The sequence below is a fragment of the Apaloderma vittatum genome, unplaced genomic scaffold (assembly GCF_000703405.1).
Source record: "Apaloderma vittatum isolate BGI_N311 unplaced genomic scaffold, ASM70340v1 scaffold11022, whole genome shotgun sequence".
In the NCBI taxonomy this organism is placed as follows: domain Eukaryota; kingdom Metazoa; phylum Chordata; class Aves; order Trogoniformes; family Trogonidae; genus Apaloderma; species Apaloderma vittatum.
Window position 1 is genome coordinate 29456 of NW_009703126.1, and position 22718 is coordinate 52173.

The 22718-nt window shown below is 38.4% G+C and overlaps 1 protein-coding gene across 1 annotated transcript in view; it reads left to right on the plus strand.

Moving 5' to 3' along the window:
- Window positions 1–22718, plus strand: part of ADAMTSL3 (ADAMTS-like 3) — a gene marked incomplete at its 5' end in the record, with an annotated part of 87836 nt that overhangs the window by 26398 nt on the left and 38720 nt on the right. The window contains 8 exons of the mRNA XM_009864517.1: window positions 226–383; window positions 1370–1481; window positions 4170–4308; window positions 5865–5915; window positions 10056–10260; window positions 11130–11277; window positions 12662–12746; window positions 19399–19685. Coding sequence (XP_009862819.1) covers window positions 226–383; window positions 1370–1481; window positions 4170–4308; window positions 5865–5915; window positions 10056–10260; window positions 11130–11277; window positions 12662–12746; window positions 19399–19685 — 1185 coding nt within the window. The remainder of the gene's footprint in view (window positions 1–225; window positions 384–1369; window positions 1482–4169; window positions 4309–5864; window positions 5916–10055; window positions 10261–11129; window positions 11278–12661; window positions 12747–19398; window positions 19686–22718) is intronic.

Sequence of the window (22718 nt, forward strand, 5' to 3'; positions counted from 1 at the left end):
TGAAAGAATAGTGTGTTTGGGCAGCTGTTCCTGTGTTGACACATCATGCAATTGTATGTCAGCCTATAATCTGAAGCACCTAGTATTCTCATGGGTATTCTGTGTGATTTTTGTAGTGCACATAGATGGCTGTTTCTTGCAAAGTTGTAAACATTCCTTTCTGACTTCCTTGAAAATAAGAAAAATACCCTGTTTAAGTTTACTGATTGCATATTTCTTCTTTAGTTATAGAGTCGAAGACACTACAAGGAGACAAGGGAGAGCACAGCTTCACTGCTCCTGGAACATTTGTCATAGAAAATACAACTGTTGAATTTCAGAAGAATACAGATAGGGAAATCATAAAGATCCAGGGACCTGTCGGAGCAGATTTCATTATCAAGGTGGGACATGTGTATGCACAAATGTACACAGATATTGCAAGTATGTGCAACCAAGTAGGTGGCTGTCCATCAGGCTGTAGCAATGCAAAATCTTTTAGTTAGCAAATAAGGAATCCTAATTACAGTCTGGAGATAATTTGCACTAAGTATATCCAAACAAATTAAAATGTTAGAGGCTTAATGTCTTTGCTGTGGTGGAGAGTACCACAGGATCCATAGTAGTAAAAATGTCCAGGGCTTTTCATTTTAAGTATTACTGAAAGAGCAGGATGATCCTGTGCCAGGGATGGATATTAAGGCAATTGCAGACTGACACCTCCTGAACCTGAGCACTGCTCCGAGCAGCGCCCTGGCACCCCCTTAGGCTGTTGCTAATCCAGCTACAGACCGTCTCTAATCCTTTTAAGTTTCTCTCCTGCCCAGAACACGTACCGATGACTTGCAGCATACATGCAGATATTTTTATGCAGAAACATGCCAATATTTGACTGCCACAGGATGATGGTCATGCAGTTTTCCATTGGAAATGACGAGTGTTTCAGTGTTGTCACACCACTTGGCTTTATTTGTCATGTTGTAGATAGAGGCTTTCAGTAGTATTTATTTTGCATCTCCAGTATCACATGTGCAGTTACACTTTTCTGAATATGAACCAGCATGCTTAGCTCAATTATTGATCTTCCTCTCCACTAAATTTTAAAAATTTTGCTAACAAAGAGATAATACAGAAGAATACAGTTAGGAACTTCACCAGTCAAGGATAAATAATCAAATAGTCACATTAGTACTTTGAATAATTTGAAAAACAAAGCAACATACAAGTGTTTGATTATTGCAAACTTAAATTTGTCACTCTACATTTTCTAGAGGTTTTATGCCTGTTATCATATTGCTCTCTGCACTGCTGTTATAAATGAATTATGTTTTGAAATTACATGAACAATGGAGTACAGTATACACACGTGTTGTAATGGAAATTTCTTCAGACCAGGTACTCTGGATCAAAAGAGAGTGTGGTTCAATTCTTTTTCTATCAACCCATCAGTCATCAGTGGAGACAAACAGAGTTCTTCCCCTGCACAGTGACATGTGGAGGAGGTAGGTAATGGCGGTTTCTCAGGAGAGTTTACAGCTGAACATTAAAAGTGACTGATTCACAACCTTCTTTCTGCATTTTTATTGATTAAATGTTTGTGAGATTTGCAAACTGGTAGTTGTTTAGAAAAATAAATGACAGAGTAGCAGGTCAGTTGGTTAAGTTAGTTTAAACATTGGGGGGTTTTGCATGTTAAATTAGTGGAAGTCATGTTCTTCCATAAGGAATGATTGTTTAAGTGAGGACTTTGGCTAAGAAATAAAGATTTGACATTCAAAGTGAAAAATGTCAATTCATAAAGGATATTTTGGGAGAGTAAGCAAAGAAATGTGAGATGTTAAAGATAATCAAGAGATGAAGAAAGAAGGTATTTCTGGCTACAGTAGTTGACATGAGGGACAGTTTTAGAACACTTAGTTTTGAAATTACTTATATGCAGAAAGCAGAATAAATAAATAGAATTTAAAGAACAGCTGCTATGAATACCTTTGGCTGTCGGATCTTAGACAATTAGTCTTGATGGTAGTTAGAGCAGCAGGTAGTGTGCCGTAGTGTTTACTACTAGTTTAAACACTACAGTTTATGCAATGGTTAGACGAAGCACAGCGCAATTCTGCTACTTCTCATCCAGCCCAGCCCACTGCTTGTCATGTCTGGTTCTGCAGAAAATGTGACCTCATGGTAGAAAAAGTGTTTGACATCGCAGATAGCTGTTTTAGTTCAGCTATTATTACCCAGGTCACCTGAAAAACAGACTGGGATACAAGTGATATTGGTATAGTGATTTATTTATTTTTTTGAGAGTACAAATATGGTTTAAATAGTTACTTGGGACATGAGTAAAAAGAGTGAAAGATGTTTAAAGAACAAGCAGAGTCTGGGGATCTTCTGATGGACCATCCATTTTGGTACTTGCACCTCACTTTAATCTAAAATGCAGACAATATTCGTCTATAATATGTAGTCCCATAGGAAACTACTGTATCATGTAAGATACTCGGCCTCATGAAGTGTGATTCTCTTGGAACTGTGAGTGGCAGCACATATCCTCTGATGATTCCATCACACTGTATTTATGAATTTTTCCCTAGCCTATCTGACAAGGGAAGAAATGTAACGTGTCATAGTTATTTTTGAGGACTGCATGTAAGCACTCAAGGGACATATTTACCTTCAAAATTATTAGCTCAAATCCAGTCTTATTCAGACTGGTTGTTACAGTTTGAAAATTGTAGCTACATGTCAGTATCTTTGAAATTATCCAGAATTTTCAATGCCTGACTTCATAAATGCACATCTGTAATATGAAACTGCTCTTGACATTCTTGATGGCAATGCCGAGAGAGGCCAGTAGCTGAGGAAGCGCAGAAACTAGCTCCTGCTTATCCCTGAAAGTAGTAGTGTTAAGCATGGCATATTACTGAGGCATGCAGGGAAGTTGTATTGCAGCTGTCTGGCTTTAACCTGTTATCTTAAAGCAGATTTAGTATCCAGATTGTCTGTTTGGCATCTTTTGCTGGCAGTAAAAGAAGTTCTTCACAACAGAGACTTGGAATCAGTTTACTGCCATTGCTCACTTGGATGCTTCTACTTTTAATTCTCTAATCTCAATGTGTGGAAGGAGGAGTGTGTTGGGCACCTCAGAAAGCACAGTCAAGCTTGAATGAGCAAAAATGTTTAAAAGTTGTGTTTATCTTGTTCACAAGGGGCACATCTCTTTGGGTCCTTTAAGTACTTGCAAGAACTGGAACATACATGCTCTGAGCACTGGAACTTTATGCTTATCACCCTCGTGCAGGATGACACTTTGAATCAGCCAAGAGACACACAAGTGAAGCCATTGATACATGATACCATGCACTTTCAGTAGACACTGAGGCTTGTGCTATTAGTTTATTGACTCTGGATTTTAATTCTTGTGGTTTCAAACTTTTTTTTTTCTTTGCACATACCAGAACATCCTCCTCCTCTCCTCAGTTTAAGTCCAAATCCGCTCTTTTGATTGAGTTTCTTTTTCTTAGCCAAAAAACCAACCTAGTGGTTTATAAAACTGAGATCCCTTCTTGTAACCAGTCTCCACACAATTTTTTTAAAAATTACTTTTTTTCACTAAGTAGATACTTCAAGTTTTTTATTGTTGGCTCTTCATCTAGGAGCGTTCTTGAAACTATTTCTTGATTTTCTACAGTTTAACTTAGCTATGCTTTTGGATCTCATCTTCAGTTCCTCTGACTTTCTGTTTTAAGTATTTATTTTTTTTTAACATGCATGACTGTGTAATATAGCTCTCTAACATACATGGTTACTTCTCCAGTAGTTATAAACTGTGGAATATGTAATAGAACCATATGGCTTTGTAGGGTTGCCTCTGTGACAGGTGAGCTAATCCAGTACATGTATTCCTGCATCACATAAAAATATGTGTGCTTTTACCTTTAGAATATTGTTAGGATAATGTGCCAGAATCTCATCTAGTGTTTAGATAGGTTACCATAATTGTTAAGCTGAGTTACCTGAAATGCAAATCTGGTCCTGCATATTCCTGTGATGTGTTTCCTTGTTTAAAAGTAAACCAAAGAAGAGTAACATGGGGAATTAAGTCAATGGGGCAGCACATTATTTGGGGGTGAGAGAAGTCTCCCTGCTTTAATTTATCTCCATTGCCAACATTTAGCTTTCCTTCTGCATAGGTTACCAACTTAATTCAGCTGAATGCGTGGATATTCGTCTGAAGCGCGTGGTTCCTGACCACTATTGTCATTACTATCCAGAAAATAAGAAACCAAAGCCCAAGCTAAAAGAATGCAACATGGATCCCTGCCCTTCTAGGTTTGTATGACAAATAAATTTAAATGGTATAGTTGGTTACTGAGGAACAAGCAATTGTATTTACTTAATATAATTTCTTTTAATCTTTAAGACTACTTGGTTTTGGTTGATTTTTATGCATATTAAAGGTGATGTGTGGCACCACTGACAAGAGCTTTGTGGCACTTATTTATTGTTGCAGAATATGTGACTTTGCTTTATATAGATATATTGTAAATAATTTGTCTTTTCAAGGGCTAATTCTACCTTGTCTTTTGCTAAGTAGTGCAGTTACTAGTACAAGGGTTTTGTGAGATTGTGTAAGGAGGACAGGTTGTTTGCATGCTTTTGGATTTATTGTTGCTGCCATTCTGGATTTCTTATTAAACAGCAGCTCCAGCTCTCAGTCAGCGTACAAGTTTTGCACATGGTTTAACTTGATTTTTTCATCTGCCTACGATAAAAATTTCATTCTTCCTTTGTACTGTTGATTTGGCACGTAAGTTTTGGTGGTTTGTTTTTTTACAATAAGAATTAAAAAAAAACCCCAAACCTAAAAACATTCAACGTAAATATACTTGTGGTACAAATACCACAGAACGTTATTGCCAAATTATAAAGGCTATAGTATACATAAATTGTATTGAATTGCACTACAATATTTCAAACTAACTTTTGGATTGTCTGGTGAGGTTTCCTGGCTGTTCTTAAAGAATCTTAAAATAACATCACAGTATCAAGTCCCAGAACCTCACACTAATATGCCAGCTGGCTGAGCTAGAGTTATATGCAAGAAGAAAAGGAAACACTCTCCATGGATTTAATTTCCTATAGCTAAACTGTCCATTTCCTTTCATTCTTGTTGAACATAATCGTTGATAGTGACCTGTGACAGTTACAGATGTGCAGAGCTTCAAGGTGTTTTTTTCCTGGAGAGCTGATCACTCTGTGGAGTGGTAAGACTTCAGTAACACGTAGTGGCAACGGGTGCCAAAATGTTGCAAGGCTAGAATGGGAAAACTGGGCAAAGGAAGGCTGTAATTATCTTTTTTCCTTGTAAATTTAACTTATACAGACAGAAAAAGGGAAGTACTACTGGATATAGTGTACTTCTTAGCATTGGAAGTAACACTTTATGCCTGATCTACACAATGGAGTTCAAATGAACAGTGCTAGGAGGGTCCTAAGCAGCATTCAAGACCTACCTAGGATGAACTGTTCGATACGTTTATTTTGCTGCCACTCATTACAGATACATGTAAATATTTTCTTGTTAATAAAGAAGCAGAGACCTAAAAGATCACTGATAATAAAATTCTCTACCAGATTGGGTGGTCATTTAATAATTTTTTGATGGTATGAAGTGAAAAAACTGTGTAGTGTGTAGATCTCTATCTTGTGAAAGAGATAAGATTATACGAGACATTTTTTGCCACAAGGGTGATGTGTAATGAATGTAAGATTCCCTCATTTCACACTGAGAAATGCTTACTTCAAGCATGCTCACGTGAAAGTATGTACTTGATGTACAGTCTCAGTTATGAGAAATAACGATGTGATATTTATTTTGTTGACAGTGATGGATTTAAAGAAATCATGCCCTATGATCACTTCCAGCCGCTTCCTCGGTATGTATAGTCAGGATCGCGTATGTGTCAGCATTAGCACAATTCTCGCTGCAGATAACCTGTCTGAGTATTAAGATCATGGGACCTCTTCTGATTCTTTACTTTACAGGAGAATAAGTACATAACAATCCTGTTCACATTTTTGAAGCTTGTGTTTTATTTCAGTATGCTCTGGATGATTAGCCTGACAGTAAGGGGTTAATATACTCTTCTTAAAAATATCAGTGTGAAGACTTTTGAGTACAGAGTTGTCCCCCTAAGCTGCCATCTGCTCTAATGCTGAGAAGACCATCTCCTTAAAGATGCACATATGGGTTCTTGTCTTTGAAAGGTTTTATTCTGAAGTTCTATGCAATGAACATCTTCTTTTATTGACTAGGCCTCCCTATGTTACAGAACTCCATGATTTTTTTCCCTTGAGAGGTCTTGTTTTTCTCCTCTTCTTCAGACATACACTGTGTTTATTGACAAGGCTGACATGTCACTTTAAAGACGCTGAGTTGTCTGAATATCTACTGCATAAAATTAAGTCATCAGATCACAGTTTGTTGCCTTTTGTTTATTCGTTTTACCTGAATCAATGGCAAGAACATAAAACTTCTGTGAAGGCTTAGATGTTTTGTAAAGAATGTTAGCACTAAAAAGCATTGAGTCAGATTTACTGTTAATGTGAAGAATTAAAGTTGATGGAATTAGGTGCATATTTATCTGAGCTGAACCTCTGCTTTATTATGTCATGAAATGAATAATGTGTATTTTTCTAAAGTAGTAAAGATATGAAGTAATAAGAATGAAATCATAGACTTGCACGGCTCAGTGGAGCTACTGATTACAGCTGATATAAATGTCATAGCTTATGTCTGTAGCAATTTATGCTTGTTGCGGATCTGCTGTCCTCTGATGTACTTTGGCTTTCATACATAGATTGAGACTTTTTTCTTCTACAGCTTTATCCTGTAAAGTTCCATAATTATGTTCTGTGTCTCTCCCCTTCCATTTCTTCTGCCAATTCCTTTTTACTTCACATCTCCTCTGGAACTCAGCACAATTTATTTACATGAGTATTTTATCCTCTGAAGCACTCAGGGCTTGGAGACCAATTGGAAGAGAAATTTAATCCCCCATTCTGTGCTTTACTGTGCCCAGCACGTTTGCAGGACACTGTGGTGATATAGGTTATGTCTATGATAAAGCTCTGGGCAGGTTCTCTTTTCAGATACTCAGAGCTACAGACAACGGCCCACCTCGTTTCAGCACCTCAGTGTCTCATGTCAGAAGGCATCATGATCTTCCTGGGTGTGATGCTCAGGAGTAAGAGCTGTAAGATAACAGGCAGCCCAGCAGGGCTCACAGTTGGTGCCACACACAGTTGGGAAGGAGAGAGAGGAAATGGGCTGTATCTTACTGGGAAGGACGCATAAACAAACACAATGAAGATGTAAAAGCACCTTTTCTTGCTGGAATTTGTGAAACAAAACAGCAGCTGAAACAGCAAGTTTCTATACCTGCATCGTGTTGTGAATCTGGTCCAGCACAGATGTGAGTCTTAGTTCAGTTTAGCAGGATGGATTTTCTCTGTGCTTTTTACCTGTCAAGTAGCTGCAGTGCATTAGCCCCTGCCAGTTCGACTGAGCCTCCTTCCACTTTTTCTTTTTGCCCTTTTTTTTTCTCCTTACCTGTTTCTTACATGTTAACCCATGACTGTTTTTGCAGAGCAGCCAGAAAACCGAAGTACTGTAGATATGCTTGAGCAAAGCTGGGCAGACTCCCTCCCCTTGAGCAGCCGTCACACACCACAGTTCCTACGTAACACGAGGGCCATGGGGAGGGCTGCCTTGCAGTCCTGGGGCGTTTACCACTTCTTTCCCATTCACACGAGGAAGTTGTGGGAAAGTCATGGTGCGCACCACAAGATCTTGAAAGAGTTCTCCTGTGGCTACAGTTGTAAATGCCCCACTGAAATATTTTTACAGATGGAGAATTCTTTTGAAATAAATAGAAAAATTTCCCAGGATGAAAATTTTCTTTTAAAGCTTTTGGAATGCCTCCATTTACTTCAGACTTGTTGGACTGTTGAGGATCCCTTGACAGCTGTGGGTTCTGGAAAGTGTCTCCTTGACTGCTTGCCCAAGACCCCCCTTTTCCCCAGTAGCCATGGACCTCACTCCATCTTGAAAATGCTTAGGGGAGTATGGGGTCTGGAGTGTGTTTGAAACTGATGAGATAAAGAAAAACAACTATAAAAGTTCATGCTATAAACACTTGCAAGGCTTGTATTACATATAGCACAGTGAGCATTATATATATAAATCCACGAGCTGCTAATTCATTGAACAGTTAATTGCTCTTTAGTTCCTGACTTTTTTGAAAGAAAATGAGTTAATACTGACTGTTCATTAAGTCAAAGAAAAGTGTAACTGTTGCTCTTCAAATGTGTTTTGTAATTGTGATATAGTATCAGTATCTGGGCATACAGCTTGATTCTGAATGCTTTTGAGTATATACTCTATGGTTAACATTCCGTGGCTTGCTGTATGTTTTATTTTCATTCTTTTGTTGAGTTTAGGCATGATTAATATGTTTTTGTAGGCAGTTTGATGAATTGCTTAAATTCGGAAGTGTCCTTGATTTACCTGCTGTATCATAGAAAGTAGGTAGTAATTACTTAGATTTACCTTTGATTTATAGGCCTTTACTTCATCTATTGTGAGATTATTACTTCCTTTCTGATAGCTGTTACTTTTGATTAATTGATTTTGATGGGATATAGTAGTACTTGCTGACACCATTGTTCATAATGTATATAGTTTTTTTCATGATGCTTTCTGAGCCCCTGCAGTTGTAAGAGGAGTAAGTTTTAAACTAACAAGACATCGATGAACCATAAGATGTGCTGCAGGACTCAATCATTTCCCTGGGCTTAGCTTTGATTTGGGTGGGTGGTGGAAAGAAAGCAAGAGATAGGAGGTGAAGGATGAGGAACAATTGCATAGGGGTCAGTGGGAACCTGTAGACAAATGTTGTGATGGAAGCTTGTTACCTCCAAATGTGTCAGGAGCAGGACAGTATTGAAGTTAGTTTTTGTTGAGAAGGGATCATTTTTGGTGTACATGCTAAGACCAGGAAATAAATGAAACCGAGTTTGTAACCTAAAAACCTCCCTATAACTCTCATTTCAATGGTGCGGCAATTTGTTCAGGTGGTGCACCAAAATACTGTAGTTAGGTCTATGATCGTGGATAGGTGTCCACTTGGAAGACGTTCCCTCCGATGGAGGCTGCAACCGCCAGCTCTGCTGGTTGACAGGGCTGTGTGAGCTTTCCTTAACTTGTGCATAGCCCTGCTTCAGGAGAAATGAGCTGGGTTAGCCAAAGCAGCTGAGATGGATGAGCAGCTGCCTTTTGCTTGAAGCAAGATGGAAAGTGTGAATACCAGGTCGTTCAATGGCAATTTAATGAGGGTGGAAAACTTGCAGATGACCAGCCAAATGGTACCTGTCACAATCTAATTTGTTCACAGTCCTTATGGATGAGGACAGTTTGGAATGAAATTGCTGGGTTTACCCAAAGCAAGTATTAAAGTTCCCATAAAAATTCTTTCATGAACGGGTTTTTTTTAAGGGTAGTCTGCATGATGTGGGCAATGATGAGTAACTGTGAGCAATAACACCCTTAGTCAGCATGGTCAGATCTGTCTTTGGACTTCATATAATCTCAAATACATATGCTTCTTGGTCTCCAACAATGGTAATGAGAGTATATGTGACCATGTAAATTAACTGTGAAAAATACTCTGTTTAGATGATTTAGACTATTTGCAGGTAAAATCATTCCAGTAATCAGACTTAGTGTATTTAGGGTCTTTAAATCATGTATGAGAGTAAGATTTTCAGTTACTTTTGGAAATGTGCTTAAATTTATAGTTCTAGTTTTCATTTTGCACATTAATTTAAGCCTGGAATAATGCAAAGTAGCTCTATAATTCAATGCATCTGTATTTATTGCATGGTAAGGATCCAGCAACCAAACTGTCCGTGATTTTTAATGACACTAAGGTTGGATTCGGTATCTTGCACTTTTAATAGAGGCTAGTGGAATTAAAAATAGCCTTATTTTTAATATACATGAATTCTTTCTCCAGGTGGGAACATAACCCTTGGACTGCATGTTCTGTTTCCTGTGGAGGTGGTATTCAGAGGAGAAGTTTCGTGTGTGTGGAGGAGACCATTCATGGAGAGATACTGCAAGTGGAAGAATGGAAATGCATGTATGCCCCTAAACCCAAAGTCATTCAAACTTGCAATCTGTTTGACTGTCCTAAATGGGTGGCAATGGAATGGTCTCAAGTAAGTTAAAAATTAGTTTGGACCTTTTTTCTCGTTTTCTAAAGAAAGCCTCGAATCTTGTGTTACCATGTATTTGTGAGCACAGGGCTATTAGAAAAATACAGCCCTGCAAGCATAATTCATAGTACTTGCTAGGAGAAGTTTGTGCTAAGTAATTTGGCCTGATGATCAAACTGTTAATGTGTCTGTATGGAGAAAAATACATATAGAATTATTTATGCCTGTTGAATTCCTGCTTTACACGGAGGAGAAATTAGAGCCAGAGGTCAGGCCCCTTTGCAATCAGGTCGTTTGTCTCTCAGTTCTTGATAAATGTAGTATTTCACTGCATATAATAGCTAAAGGCACGTCTGTCTAGGGGCTAACATGTCTGCAAGGCTGATTTTCCAGCATTCTTACCTTTCATTGTAGTAACAAGAACATAAAGCCAACTTATCTTGGCTGTAGTTATCTGATATGGTCAGATAGCTCAACACTTCTGTTATTCCTTAGTTCATCCAGATGACATCACTGACTAGTGAAGAAACTGCTCTTGCAGCACGTCTGACCCAGCTTTAACTGAAAATGACCACTCTGAGAGAGCATTTTCTCAGCCTGTAGCCACCTCTGTTTCAGACTCATGCCAATCAGATAAGCTTTACAGAACCCCAAGAAATAACTTGTATTCCCAAAACTTAGATGTTTTTTTTTTCCAGCATCAAACTTTTTCTTTATTCACCTAGCAGTGCAGGCACAAATTCATACATGTCTGATACCTGACTGATTGTGGAAAAACTTAAGTGAATGCATCATCAGTACTTCTAACTTAACAGTATTTGTAAATACAATAAAAAAGAAAGAGCGTGAGATGGTTGCATTGTCTCCCGCAGTGCACAGTGACCTGTGGCCGAGGCTTGCGTTACCGCGTGGTGCTGTGCATCGATCACCGTGGGCAGCACGTCGGTGGCTGTAACCCACAACTCAAACTGCACATTAAAGAGGAGTGCACCGTGCCAATACCATGTTACAAGCCAAAAGGTAACTGGAATTTTGTCTGGGTCTGTTATTGTTTCGCATTCTTGTGAAGAGAATTAAAAGCCCCTGGTAACCTTTTTCAGAAATGCCAGAAGCTGGAATTTACTAGGACTTATTTCAGTCTTGGCAGAAACAAGTGTTTTAATTATTGGTGCTAGGAAAAATGCCCTGTTGATGTTTTTTGTTAATAATGTGGCCAGACTGTCATGAGGTGAACATGCTAAATTTATACAGCCTGGTCAAACTGGGAAAACCAGAATTAATGACTTCAACATGGGGAGGAGGAGTTGTTCAATACTACTTGTAGTGGAAATGATAGTCCCTATGTATCACCTGGGATCTTGTTCATTTGCATCTTACTAGATGTGTCAAATTCTCAGTGGACCTCATCAGTTCATGAAGTTATAGTCAAACTGGTTTCATTTTGTCTTCTCCATTTCTGCATGTTTAAAAGGTCTGTAACAATGATGTAAATTGACAAATATTCTGTAAACGAGTTAGTAAGGCATAAAACAGTAGGTGGGAAAGTGAGAAGGAAAAACAAAGATGAGGAGGGAAACTAGTATGTGTTATCCCTTGCTCATTTCTCTCCATCTGGGCCCAGAAACTTTTAGTGGGTGCTACTCCCATAATTTTATTTTCTATTTGAAAGGCTATATTTCAGACCTTCACAACTTACCATAAAGATTTACAAAGAAGTGAAAAGCATCTGTAGGCAACACTGTTTCTCTTCAGGATGTTTTCATACTAGAGATTTCTCCAAGCAAAAGACTATTCAGGGTTAAACCATAAAGCAGAAACTGTCTCTGAAAAGTTAAGAACCTTCTGCCATTTGGGACCACAGATCCTCAACTGACTTAAAAAAAAAAAAAAGAAAAAGAATTGCTGAAGTGTAGGATATGTAGAGAGATAAAACAAGCTCTTATTGTTTTTTACATTAATTTCCAATTTTGAGGACGCTAGCAAACTCAGAAAAAAAATTTCTATGAAAATTTACTGAGGAAGCCAATCTGTTTGGAGAGCAATGTATGTTTGCTATGCTCTGGCTTCTTTTTCAGCTATAAACTGAAATTATGACAATAATCGATTGCACTGAGATATAACTTCCTATCTACTAGAAATTACCTGCGTTTGGGAGAGATGTAGGAAGGAAGTAAAAGATTAAATGGGAGTGAAAATTGGAATACTGGTACCCCCTCAGTAAAAAGAAGAGTGTCAGAATAAAACTCAAATATCATGAATAAATGTTATAGTAAATTATGTTTTGTTATCCAATATATCTTCATTCAAAAGCATTAGCAAAGTGTGAAGTGCTAAGGTGAATAATGCTAATTTTTGAGGAGTTACTGAATGTTTTGACATTTCTTTTGCTTTTTTCCTCTACCAGAAAAAAGTCCTGTGGAAGCAAAATTGCCGTGGTTTAAGCAGGCACATGAAATGGAAGAGATTAGAGCAGTCTCAGAAGAGCCAACGTAAGTACATTGTCTTTTATAGTGAAAAAACATTTCCAGCATATTTTTGCAGCTCATCTGGAATGACTGTTGCCGTGCAGTTTGCTTTGACAGTTGGCCCTCCTTGAGAGATGAATTGTGCTGTGAGCTGTTCTTAATTTTATATCTCAGTAGCTTTGCTTCTGGAGCTTCTGTTCTGGATGCCACAAAGCTACTCTATTATAGTGTCCCTATAACATTTTAGCAATGCAAAGGGATCTTAATTTAGCCTAATTAAGCTCTAATTAATGCATGTGGAACCATTTAAGAAGATGTAAATGAAATAAATGCAGTTTTATTCCTGTCTTTGCTGTTACCTCAAGAATGTAGTGGTTATATTAAAAATTAAGAGGTACTTTGTAGGGTTGCCAGGATTTCATTGGGGGGTGAGACCAATGCATAAATAAAGTGAGAAAAACCTGCTGATCTCTGAGCTTAGCTGAATCTGCGGGGATAAGTTGTGATACTTTACATGTGTGTATGTGTGAAATAACATCTGGGTTTTCTGAGTCCCCTTAAAAGCTGATGGGCGTAAGTCTTGTAATGTTTAAGTCCTGAGGATGAAAGCATAGCTTAAATCCAGCTGCACTTGTTCCTGTCCCATGTATGTTAGGGCACCCACACAATTGCTTATATCCCCTGTGTACATTTCATGGATATATGTATCAAATATATTCAATATATAGTGTGTAATTTTCTATGAGTTTTCACGAGAGATTTTGTTGTGCTTTGTGAAATTTTGCACTCATTTATAGTAACAGTTTAAAATAATGTAGATAAGCTTACTGAAGTTACTTTGGATTTATATTGCTCTGAGAGTGGAGTGCACCTTATAACTTCTTATTTTTCTTCCTCTATCTAGCTATTCCTGACTTTTGGCACACATACACCAACAGGTGTGATCATGAGTAATAAAGTCTTTACACCTGCACTGACTCACAGAAGAAACCTCTTGCCAAACAGGTGTTTGCATGGTTATGGTGACTGTGCTTTAAACTTTCACTGCTCTGGCCTCTCAAATCAAGTGTCAGCCTACTGCGAGCAGTTATTTCACTCTCCAAATTGGTGGCCCTGAATTCAGGCAGGGTAGTAGCAAAGATATAAAGTGTGATTGTCAAAGGGGGTGATGCAATCCAATGTGCCTGTTGAATGTCAGCATATCAGAATGAAGGTATATGAGGCCACTTCTACAGAGGATTCAGCATGAAGCTATAAAAAAATGATCTCTCGCATGCCATGGCAATGGGGAGCTAATGTAGTCTCTAGGTTTTTAGGATCCTTCAGCAGCAGTCTGACAGAACAGGGACAACTGGCAGGGAGACAGCATGCTCGTTCAGAGTATAATAGAGCTGAGCAGGAAACTTTGTAATGGGTTCCCTTTTACCTTGTCCTCACAAAGAAAGCAGTTATTCATGCCTTCCTAGACATGACCAATGTATTCCACTGCAGCCTCTCTGTGTGAATGTAGCCACGTGTTTCAGCTCCCGGTGCGTGTCCTGTCACAGCCCTGCAGCTTTGCAGTTTGCTGCATCTTTTCAATACTTTGCTTACCCTGGAGACCTAGATTTTCTTCGTCTTTCATTCATGATCCTCATCCTGTCCTGTGACTCTTTCCTTGACGTTTTCCAGAAGCATCTTCACCTAAGTCTAAAAGGTTTCTCCAGATGTGTCTTGCCGATAGCTCTTCTCTGCCATCCCCCTCTCTGCTGAGGTGTTGCTGAGGTGCTGTGCTTTCCTGGTCTGGCTATGCTGGGACTCTCCCGGGACCCAGCTCGAATGTTACAGACAGATTCCCCATTAGTTTTCTTTTTACCTGTCTTCTGCTGCCACCTGCTCTCATTTGGTTGATCTAAGGAAAGTGGTAGGTAAGGAGAAATGAGAAATAACCGATCCCTGACTTCATTTGTTTGTTGCAGATTGTCTGTTGGTTGTGTGGACAGTGGTTTGCAACGAGAGCAGTTTCTCCATAGATGCTTGAAATTTCATGCCGTAACTGCTCCGGTCTTTCCCAGCTGGAGTGAGATTTTTGTGGGTCAGGGTTTAGGATTTAAAAAGAAACTGTAACAATAAGTTGTTACTTTTCCCAGAGTAAATTATAACAAGATTTCCCTCTAGTTTTAGCTACGTTTTCTGTGATTTACACATGGCACAGTGATAACTCAGAGCCCACCTCTGCCTAGCAGGAGGCTTATGATTTCCTTGGTAAAATGCCATCGCTTTGAATTTTAGTTATTCTCTTGTCATCCAAACTTAAACCACAATATAAAGTCTCAGCTTCTAGGCCATCCTTTTATTACAACTGTCTTTCCATGCTTTCGTGTGATATTTTAGTTGATAATGAATAAGAGAATAAATACAGCTGTGTTTTAGAACCCACAAATGGTGGATATGCCAAAAGTAGCTTGTGGAAGATAAATACTTCTGCCACTGTGGTCTACCATGGCTGGTGTCCTGAATTTACATAGAGGGGGAACGTTCAAAAGCTTCTTTTTTTATTATTATTATTATTAGCAAATAAAGAATGACTGCCCTTAAAGTGAGGCCAAGAAAAATGTAGGTCTGACCTTTTGAGTTTTTAGTTGTGGAATGTGATGACAGTTGATACCAATCATTATTGTAAACTGTTCTTCCCTTGAGCCTTCTTAGTTACAGTGGGATTTGCAGAGAAGCTCCATCAAGGTTTTTGCATCTTTTTTATTAATCGTAAGTTAAAAGAAATAGACACCTCAACTGCCCTGTCCTGTCATGGCAAAAATAAAATGCTTTCAAAAGCTGTTGTATTTTTTCAGCAACCTGAGCTAAAAAGTAATTACTGGATTTGTGGAGTTGTACTCACTGAATGTTAAATGCACTGTCTCTCATAAAGGTTCCTCCTTGTTCAGTTATTTTCACAGAAATGTTCCCATTGTGCTTTTACAGATAGAGAATTACATATTTTTCACAGCTGCTCCTCTGAAAATGGACTGGTGACTTTGTCCAGCACATCACACTTGAGGTTGATAAAACCTGGCAGTGCAACTCTGATTAGAGCAGGCAAGGGGAGTGCTTCAGGGCGGGGTAAGGTGCCAGCCCTGTGGAAGTAAGCAGCCAGCTTTTTAGATACTTCTGCAAACTTTTATCCAGGCTCCTTGGCGCAGTAGGATTGGACTGGAAATATCACAAGAGCAGCCTTTTTTTTCAGGATTTAGGCATTTCCTGTCTTAACTGAAAGCAAGAACTGCAGGCCTGAGGAAAATAAAAAAATATATGTTAAGAGACACCATGTTTTCCAAGTCTTTAGAGAGCTGCAGAAGGCTGCACTGAGTTTTCAGTTCAGATTTGATTTGTTTGGGTTGCGCTGTTATTTCCAAGTTTTATCATCAGTAGTTCAGGTCACTGCTTCATTTTCCAGGTCATCCTACACTGACTTTTTCAGAGTGTCCCAGGTGAAAGCACATATCCATTAGCGTTAGACTGATAACACTGCACTGTGGACATACTCTCCATTGCACTTTAATGTGTACATCATTTATACCCGTGCAGATGATTATAGGAGCGTTTGATTTCTCCATTGCACTGGGAAGAAATTGTGAAAAGTTGTGCCTGCTTGGATCTGTTTTTTTCCATTCTTTTCTTATTTTTTTTTTATCAGAAGAGGAGTCTCATCTACAAACTTAAAGATCTATGAAAATTTTTGTTACCACCATCCTATCCATTCAATTAGAAATTCCTGATGATCTGCAGGACGTTTTAATACAAGTGCTTTGATGCTTCTCAATCATGACCTGAGCTCACTCTGAGTGTATGCCCGTCGAAGGCACAGTGAATTTGCTTCAAGGAAATATTGTGTCCAAAGCATTGCCACATGTGTGCTGTGAATATCACCGAGTTAAAAATACTTAACTCAGTTAAAAATATTTAATGATTTGTCACAGGCTTGGTTGTGTGTAAGTTAAATAAAAAGTAAAAGAAAGATCATCTGCCTGAACTCAAAATTCAGATGCAATTCCAGCCTCTGGAGGTCTCTCACTGTCTGTTCTGTTCTGCACTCCAACTCAGTTCCTTGCTCTAATTTTATATTAGCAGTCTCCATTGGCTTCCACTGATGGCATTTAAAGTGTGACTTTGACATAGTCATCCTTTGAAACATTCTGCAATTAAGGATTTTAATGGCTAAATAGTCATGTGACTATTTTAGCAAATGCCAAGCTAGAATAAGAAGTATTTGGGGTGTTGTTTTTTTAATCTTGTACTTCACTGAAAAATACCAAACACTAATATTCAACAGGAAAACCTCAATTATAATATAGGCTTGCTATAAGTCAAAGAAAAAATGCATAGAATTTTCTGAGTTTCTTTATAAATCGATTGCTGAATGAAAGGATTGCTGTGGTTCAAAATTTCCTTTCATTTATACAGGATTTCAGAAGAATACATCATACATTATTTTTGGAATGTTTTAATGCACTCAGCTAACAGTACAAAAAACTAAGACTAATTTCTGATTTGCTGCTGTCATACTTTTAACAAAACATTATTTATTTTCAGCCTGTAAACTTTTAGGTGTCGTCAGAACACCAGTTACCGCTTCTCAACTATAAGTGTCCATCAATTTTATTCTTCCAGTTAGGTACATAGCTACAAATGGACTTATGCTTTTTTTTTAATGGGAGAAGAAAGTCATATTTTGTTAAACCTATGCACAGTGGCCTTGATCCAATAAAGCACTTAAGCGCAGATTTAACTCTGAACACATTATAGGTCTGTTGACTTCAAAGGACAGCTAGTATGCTTAGTTACGCACATACTTAAGCATTTCTTTGGATGAGGGTGATTCTGCCATGGCCACCCTAGGTAGTTTCCATGGCCATCTTTGAAAAGACTGTGAGATCTGATGTTTCAGTATTAAGCTCATTTTATCTGTTGGGCCAAGAGAAAGCTTTCCTTTGCAGCTTTTCCCACAGATGTTCAGTTAGAATTTGTTATCAAAAGCATCTGGATGTTAACCCCTTCCAGCTGTGCCAGACTCGGTGGGCTGATAGGTTCCAGCAGCATTTACTGAGATTTTGTCATTGTCATCTACCATTTTGATAGTACTTTTCCAATAAAAATTAATCTGCTCATCTTCAACAGTAATCAGGCTTACGAAGCAATGAGTACTTGCAGTTTCCCTTGGTTTCAAGAGGAGTTGGGGATACTGCGTGCTTTACTGAAGTCTGTCAAGGACCAGCGAGCTCTAACTGAAATTTTGAGGCTCTGTTCAAGGAAACTTCAAAGTGATGGCCTTTGACATCTGTATTTATCTTCACAGTAGAGTTGTAAATGTATTTCACCACCATCTCTTTAAAGAAGAACCATGTACCTAGTAACCTGTATTGGAAATGGGAGTAGTCTTTTCCACAGGAGACGGTCTGTCATGGGGTCTGTCCCAAGCACAGCTTGGGTGACTATGCCAGGGACTGAGTTAGCGTGTCCTTATGGGTTACCCACTCAACTGTTCTCCTTTATTCTATTGGATTCTTCCTCTGTATATACTGGCAAAAAGTTATTGGCTCAAGATGATAAACTAGCCACAGAATCAACCACACTGTGTTGACATTTTTCTATGCTTACTCTGTATGCAGAGTATAAATACTGATTTTGTCTATCACAACTGTTCTTATATTTGTAAGGGCAGCTTTCTTACAGTAAAGATAATTCTTAATCAAAGACAAGGAGAAAATCTTTGAATCTTAATTTGGATTTTTCCTTCCAAATATTTTTTTATCATTGGCCAAATTTATCCTCCTGTATTTGCCGTTTGTGTTTTGATCATCAACTGCATTAAGACATGCAATAAAAAGCAACAGCAACCTTTTGAAAAAATGTCCTATAAAACTCTGTATTTGATTACTTTGATTTCCTAAAAATTGTACCCTAGAGCCACTCAGAATGTCTTTATTACTGAAATGTCAGCCCCTTGGCTCTAGTGTCATTATTAAATTTACTATCAGATATTAATGTGAGTCTCAAAGTTAGAGAATATTATAGACTAAAACCTCCTTTTATTCAGTAAATTCATGATCTGTAAAATAAGATTTTACTATAGTTCATCAGGGGCATAAATGCCTTCTAATAAAAATGATGGATGATAGACTGAGCAGGTTAGACCTCTTTATTGAAGATGAGAGGTTTCTTACAAGATTAAATCTGAACAACAGTCTGCGGTGATGTGCACTGGAGATAGCTAGATTCGAAAAGTGCTTTTCTTCTGTCTGGTTCCTGATGATTACTATGACATGAGGTGATGGCCTTTCTCAGATTTAAGCAGACTGCAAATGTACTTTTCCCTACTTATCTCTAAGTCTGCGTGCCTGGGGAGCTATTTTGTATTGTATAGATATATCTTCATGGAGTTTCTCCTTTTTTCCACGGAAGGCGTTTGAAAAACAAATTTAAGTGATGTCTTTTTTTCCTCATGAAATGGTACAGCTTTCCCTGTTCCTCACAGTTCTTTCTACTCTTTTCCTACATCTTTTTTTTTGTGAGTTTTGAGAAATGGTGTGGGATGGAAGGTGAGTGAAAGACTTAAGTCTTAGCTATGTTTTAGCTATGCACACACAGACACAGTTACATGGAATAAAATTACAGTGTTTCTTTCTGTGATTATTTGCAGGTTTATTCCTGAGCCCTGGTCTCCGTGCAGTGCCACGTGTGGCGATGGCATACAGGTGCGAGACGTGAAGTGCCGAATTCTTCTCGCGTTTACTCAGACTGAGGTTGAACTGCCTGAGGAGGAATGTGAAGATGTGAAGCCACCAACAGAACGAGTCTGTCACCAGACATCCTGTGACAGTGATCCTGTCCCCTACACACCAGAATTTTCACACACTGAAGATGGCAGTGTGATTTACGACTGGGAATACATTGGTTTTACTCCTTGTTCAGCCACATGTCTTGGAGGTACCCTTATTTATTGATTTATTTGTTTGTTTATGCCGAGTTGTAAGAATTTGACATTGTTTGACACTGTTAGGTCCTCTGTTAGTGTTATCCTCAAGTAGCTACTTTGATCTGTAAGAAAATATGTAGTTTCAAGGTTTAACTTATTTCTAGGTTATCTATATAATGTTTTGAACTACTTTCTTTCCTTTATGTTCTGTATTCAAACAGTGACCTTATTTGGTTGAATAAGGTGCAAGAAGCTGTCAATACGGCAACTTGCTATAGTCTTATTGCTGCAGGAATCCCAGCTGCCAGACAGATGGTGGTACCAGCACGTTTCTGTTCCTAGGAACTGGAAGTGTAGAGTTTCGTAGTTAAAATTCCCGTGTTAATTCTTCCTTATCTTCAGAAATGCTGCCACAGTTTTGCACAGAGTGGAATGCAAAGTTGTAATTAGGGAAACTTGCTTTCAGTCTGACAGGCATGAAGATCAAACCGGAGTTTGTTTAGGTCTTGGTACAGTATATGACTCTATAGGAGCTCAGTGCCATACATCTGTCTGCAAGTAGTTAGGCACGTTCCTTCTTGGATGTAATCGAATCTCCCTGTCGTACTAAGTACATGTTACTAGACAAGGTTGCTGCTGTTGCTACTACATACTGTACTTTGGGACTGAACGTGAGTTATGAAGTGTTAAGTGGAGGCAGTGGAATTGTGAACACACCTATATATGACAGGACTGATGACATCAGTGGGAAGTGAAGACAGTTGTACCCATAGAAGAAATAAAAAGTGTAGAAGAGGGGAGAACAGAAACAATTGGAAATAGAGAGCCAGTCTAGAGCTCACAGAAAGCAGCCTCCTTGGTGCTATTGACCAGTTCAAACCTTGAAGACAGAAGCTGGGAAGGACACCTTAAGAGGCTATCAGGATGGTAAGTGACTGATAAGTGCTTCCTTTATCGTTTACTGTTTTTTACTGACGAGGTTGATACATAGGAGTAGTGATCACAAAGGCTTTCCTCCATTACCTTCCCCAGGCATTATGACTGGCAAGGTAGAAGAGCTTGTCATCCCAGTATATAGGTGTAAATGTGTCATGGTAATGACAGCTGTTGTGAACAAGTGTCTGTTTCTTAATTTTAAAGAAGGAATTGTTTTTAGAAACAAAGAAATTGTACTCTAAAACTGGATTTGTAGTTCTCTTTTTCATATCTCAACTGATTTTTGTAATGTACAGTCATTTCGTTGTAATCGTAAATCTACTTTACTACTGCTTTTTAGACAATATCTTCATTCAGAGGTGTTTTAAAATGCCAAAGTTTTTGAATTTTGAGGACATCAGCTCACATCTAGGATGTGATAACCTCTAGTCTTTGCCTGCTATTGCACATGAGCATGTTTGCATTACCTGCATCTTCATATGTGACTTTATCCACGCAAAAAAACTCACATAAGAATTTGTACTTGGAGTGCAAGCTGATGGTAATTTAAGGGGCCTGTGCTGAAGACAGTAGTTTCATTTGCTGGCGTGAAGGAATGCCAGAGTGACTGATAAGCAGAATCCCATGTTCAGCTTAATTTTGTTCCTGAGGGAGCTGAGTGTGAACTCTGTTGTTGACTTCTACCCCTTTTATGAATTTGTGTGATGTATATATTGGTGAGGTATATATTTGCCTGACCAAGAGTTGTCCTATAAGAGCTCATAGTAATGTCACCATTTGGTTGATACGAAATAAAAGTGAGCCAATTGAAGAAGTTTGAAAGAAAAATATCTGTTTGTGTTCTTCTGACTTCTGAGGTATTCCTGGTACTATGTCTAGACATTATTGTTATGTGATGCTCCTGGGAAATTTGGGAAGTTGTCAGGATATTTTATCAATGAACAGCTTCAGAAGTCCCTGAACTGTTACGCTAGTTAGGTAGCAGTGATTTTTTTCCTTCTGTCAGCTCTGGTCTTCTTGCTGCCTTGGCAAAGGCTTTCAAACAGACCAAAAATTACCTGCCGATAAATAGTTTTAAGGGAACCAGACATCTCTTATGTTTCCAACTTACTGCAACGTACTTACTAATGATCTCACTGTCTACTATTTTTCCATTGTGTAGTTCAAAGGAGCTGATCCATTTCTGAGTTTTACGTTCAAAACTCATTTCAATTAGATGAACTCTTTTGTTACAAGAAATAAATGTTGTCTGAGTTTGGAATATCCCAGTGTAATGTAAATTATATTAGGTACTTTTTCTCTAGTATGTATGTATCTAGCAGTGGCTACTGAAATAAATTCCTGTGGATTCCTACCCCCATTTTTTAGTGCTTGACTCTCCTGAAAAGAGGGAAAAGTCTGCAAGGTCTAAGTAGGCTGGAAGCTTTTATAACCACTGTTTGAGCAAGGACTGAATCTCTGTTTTGGTGCTAGTCACTTGTACCTTTCTTCTAAATGCTCGTAGAGACTAGACGTTTAATTCAGTCTCCTCTGGTCCCTTAATAAGCAGACATAAAAATGCAGATGGAAACATTGTTTTTTGAGGTATTAGAATTAGAGAGATCTGCAAGGTGTTACCAAGCATCATGCTTGCTTTCCAGTTCATCATATGGAGCAGGCTTTAGAGCATTAGTAACATGAGTCTTTGGCCATTTTGTGTGCTTTCTTCACCAAATCTGTGTGGCTTGTTACTCAGCATACTGAGTGCCATAAAACTTGCTGCTTTTGGGGACTGCTATGTTATGTTATGCCTGTTAGCATAATTAATACTTCTTTCATCAATCTTTCCATGAATGCAATAGATTTGTCCAGGCCAGTCTGTCATGAGGCAGACGTCCCCTTTAACATCCATAGAGAAACTCTGTAACCATCCTGAAAGCTAAAAGATCTATTTTGTCTTTGGTGCCTGAAGAAATCTCAAAATGAAGATAAACCATCTGTGTGCTCAGGAATCTCAGGATTTGCCCTCATTTTCCCAGAATGTTTGGCATGGGGTTTTTTTTTTCCAATCTGAAGAGCTTTGGCCCTGATGTGAGAGCCCCCAACATAAGTTTAATTTTTATAGTATT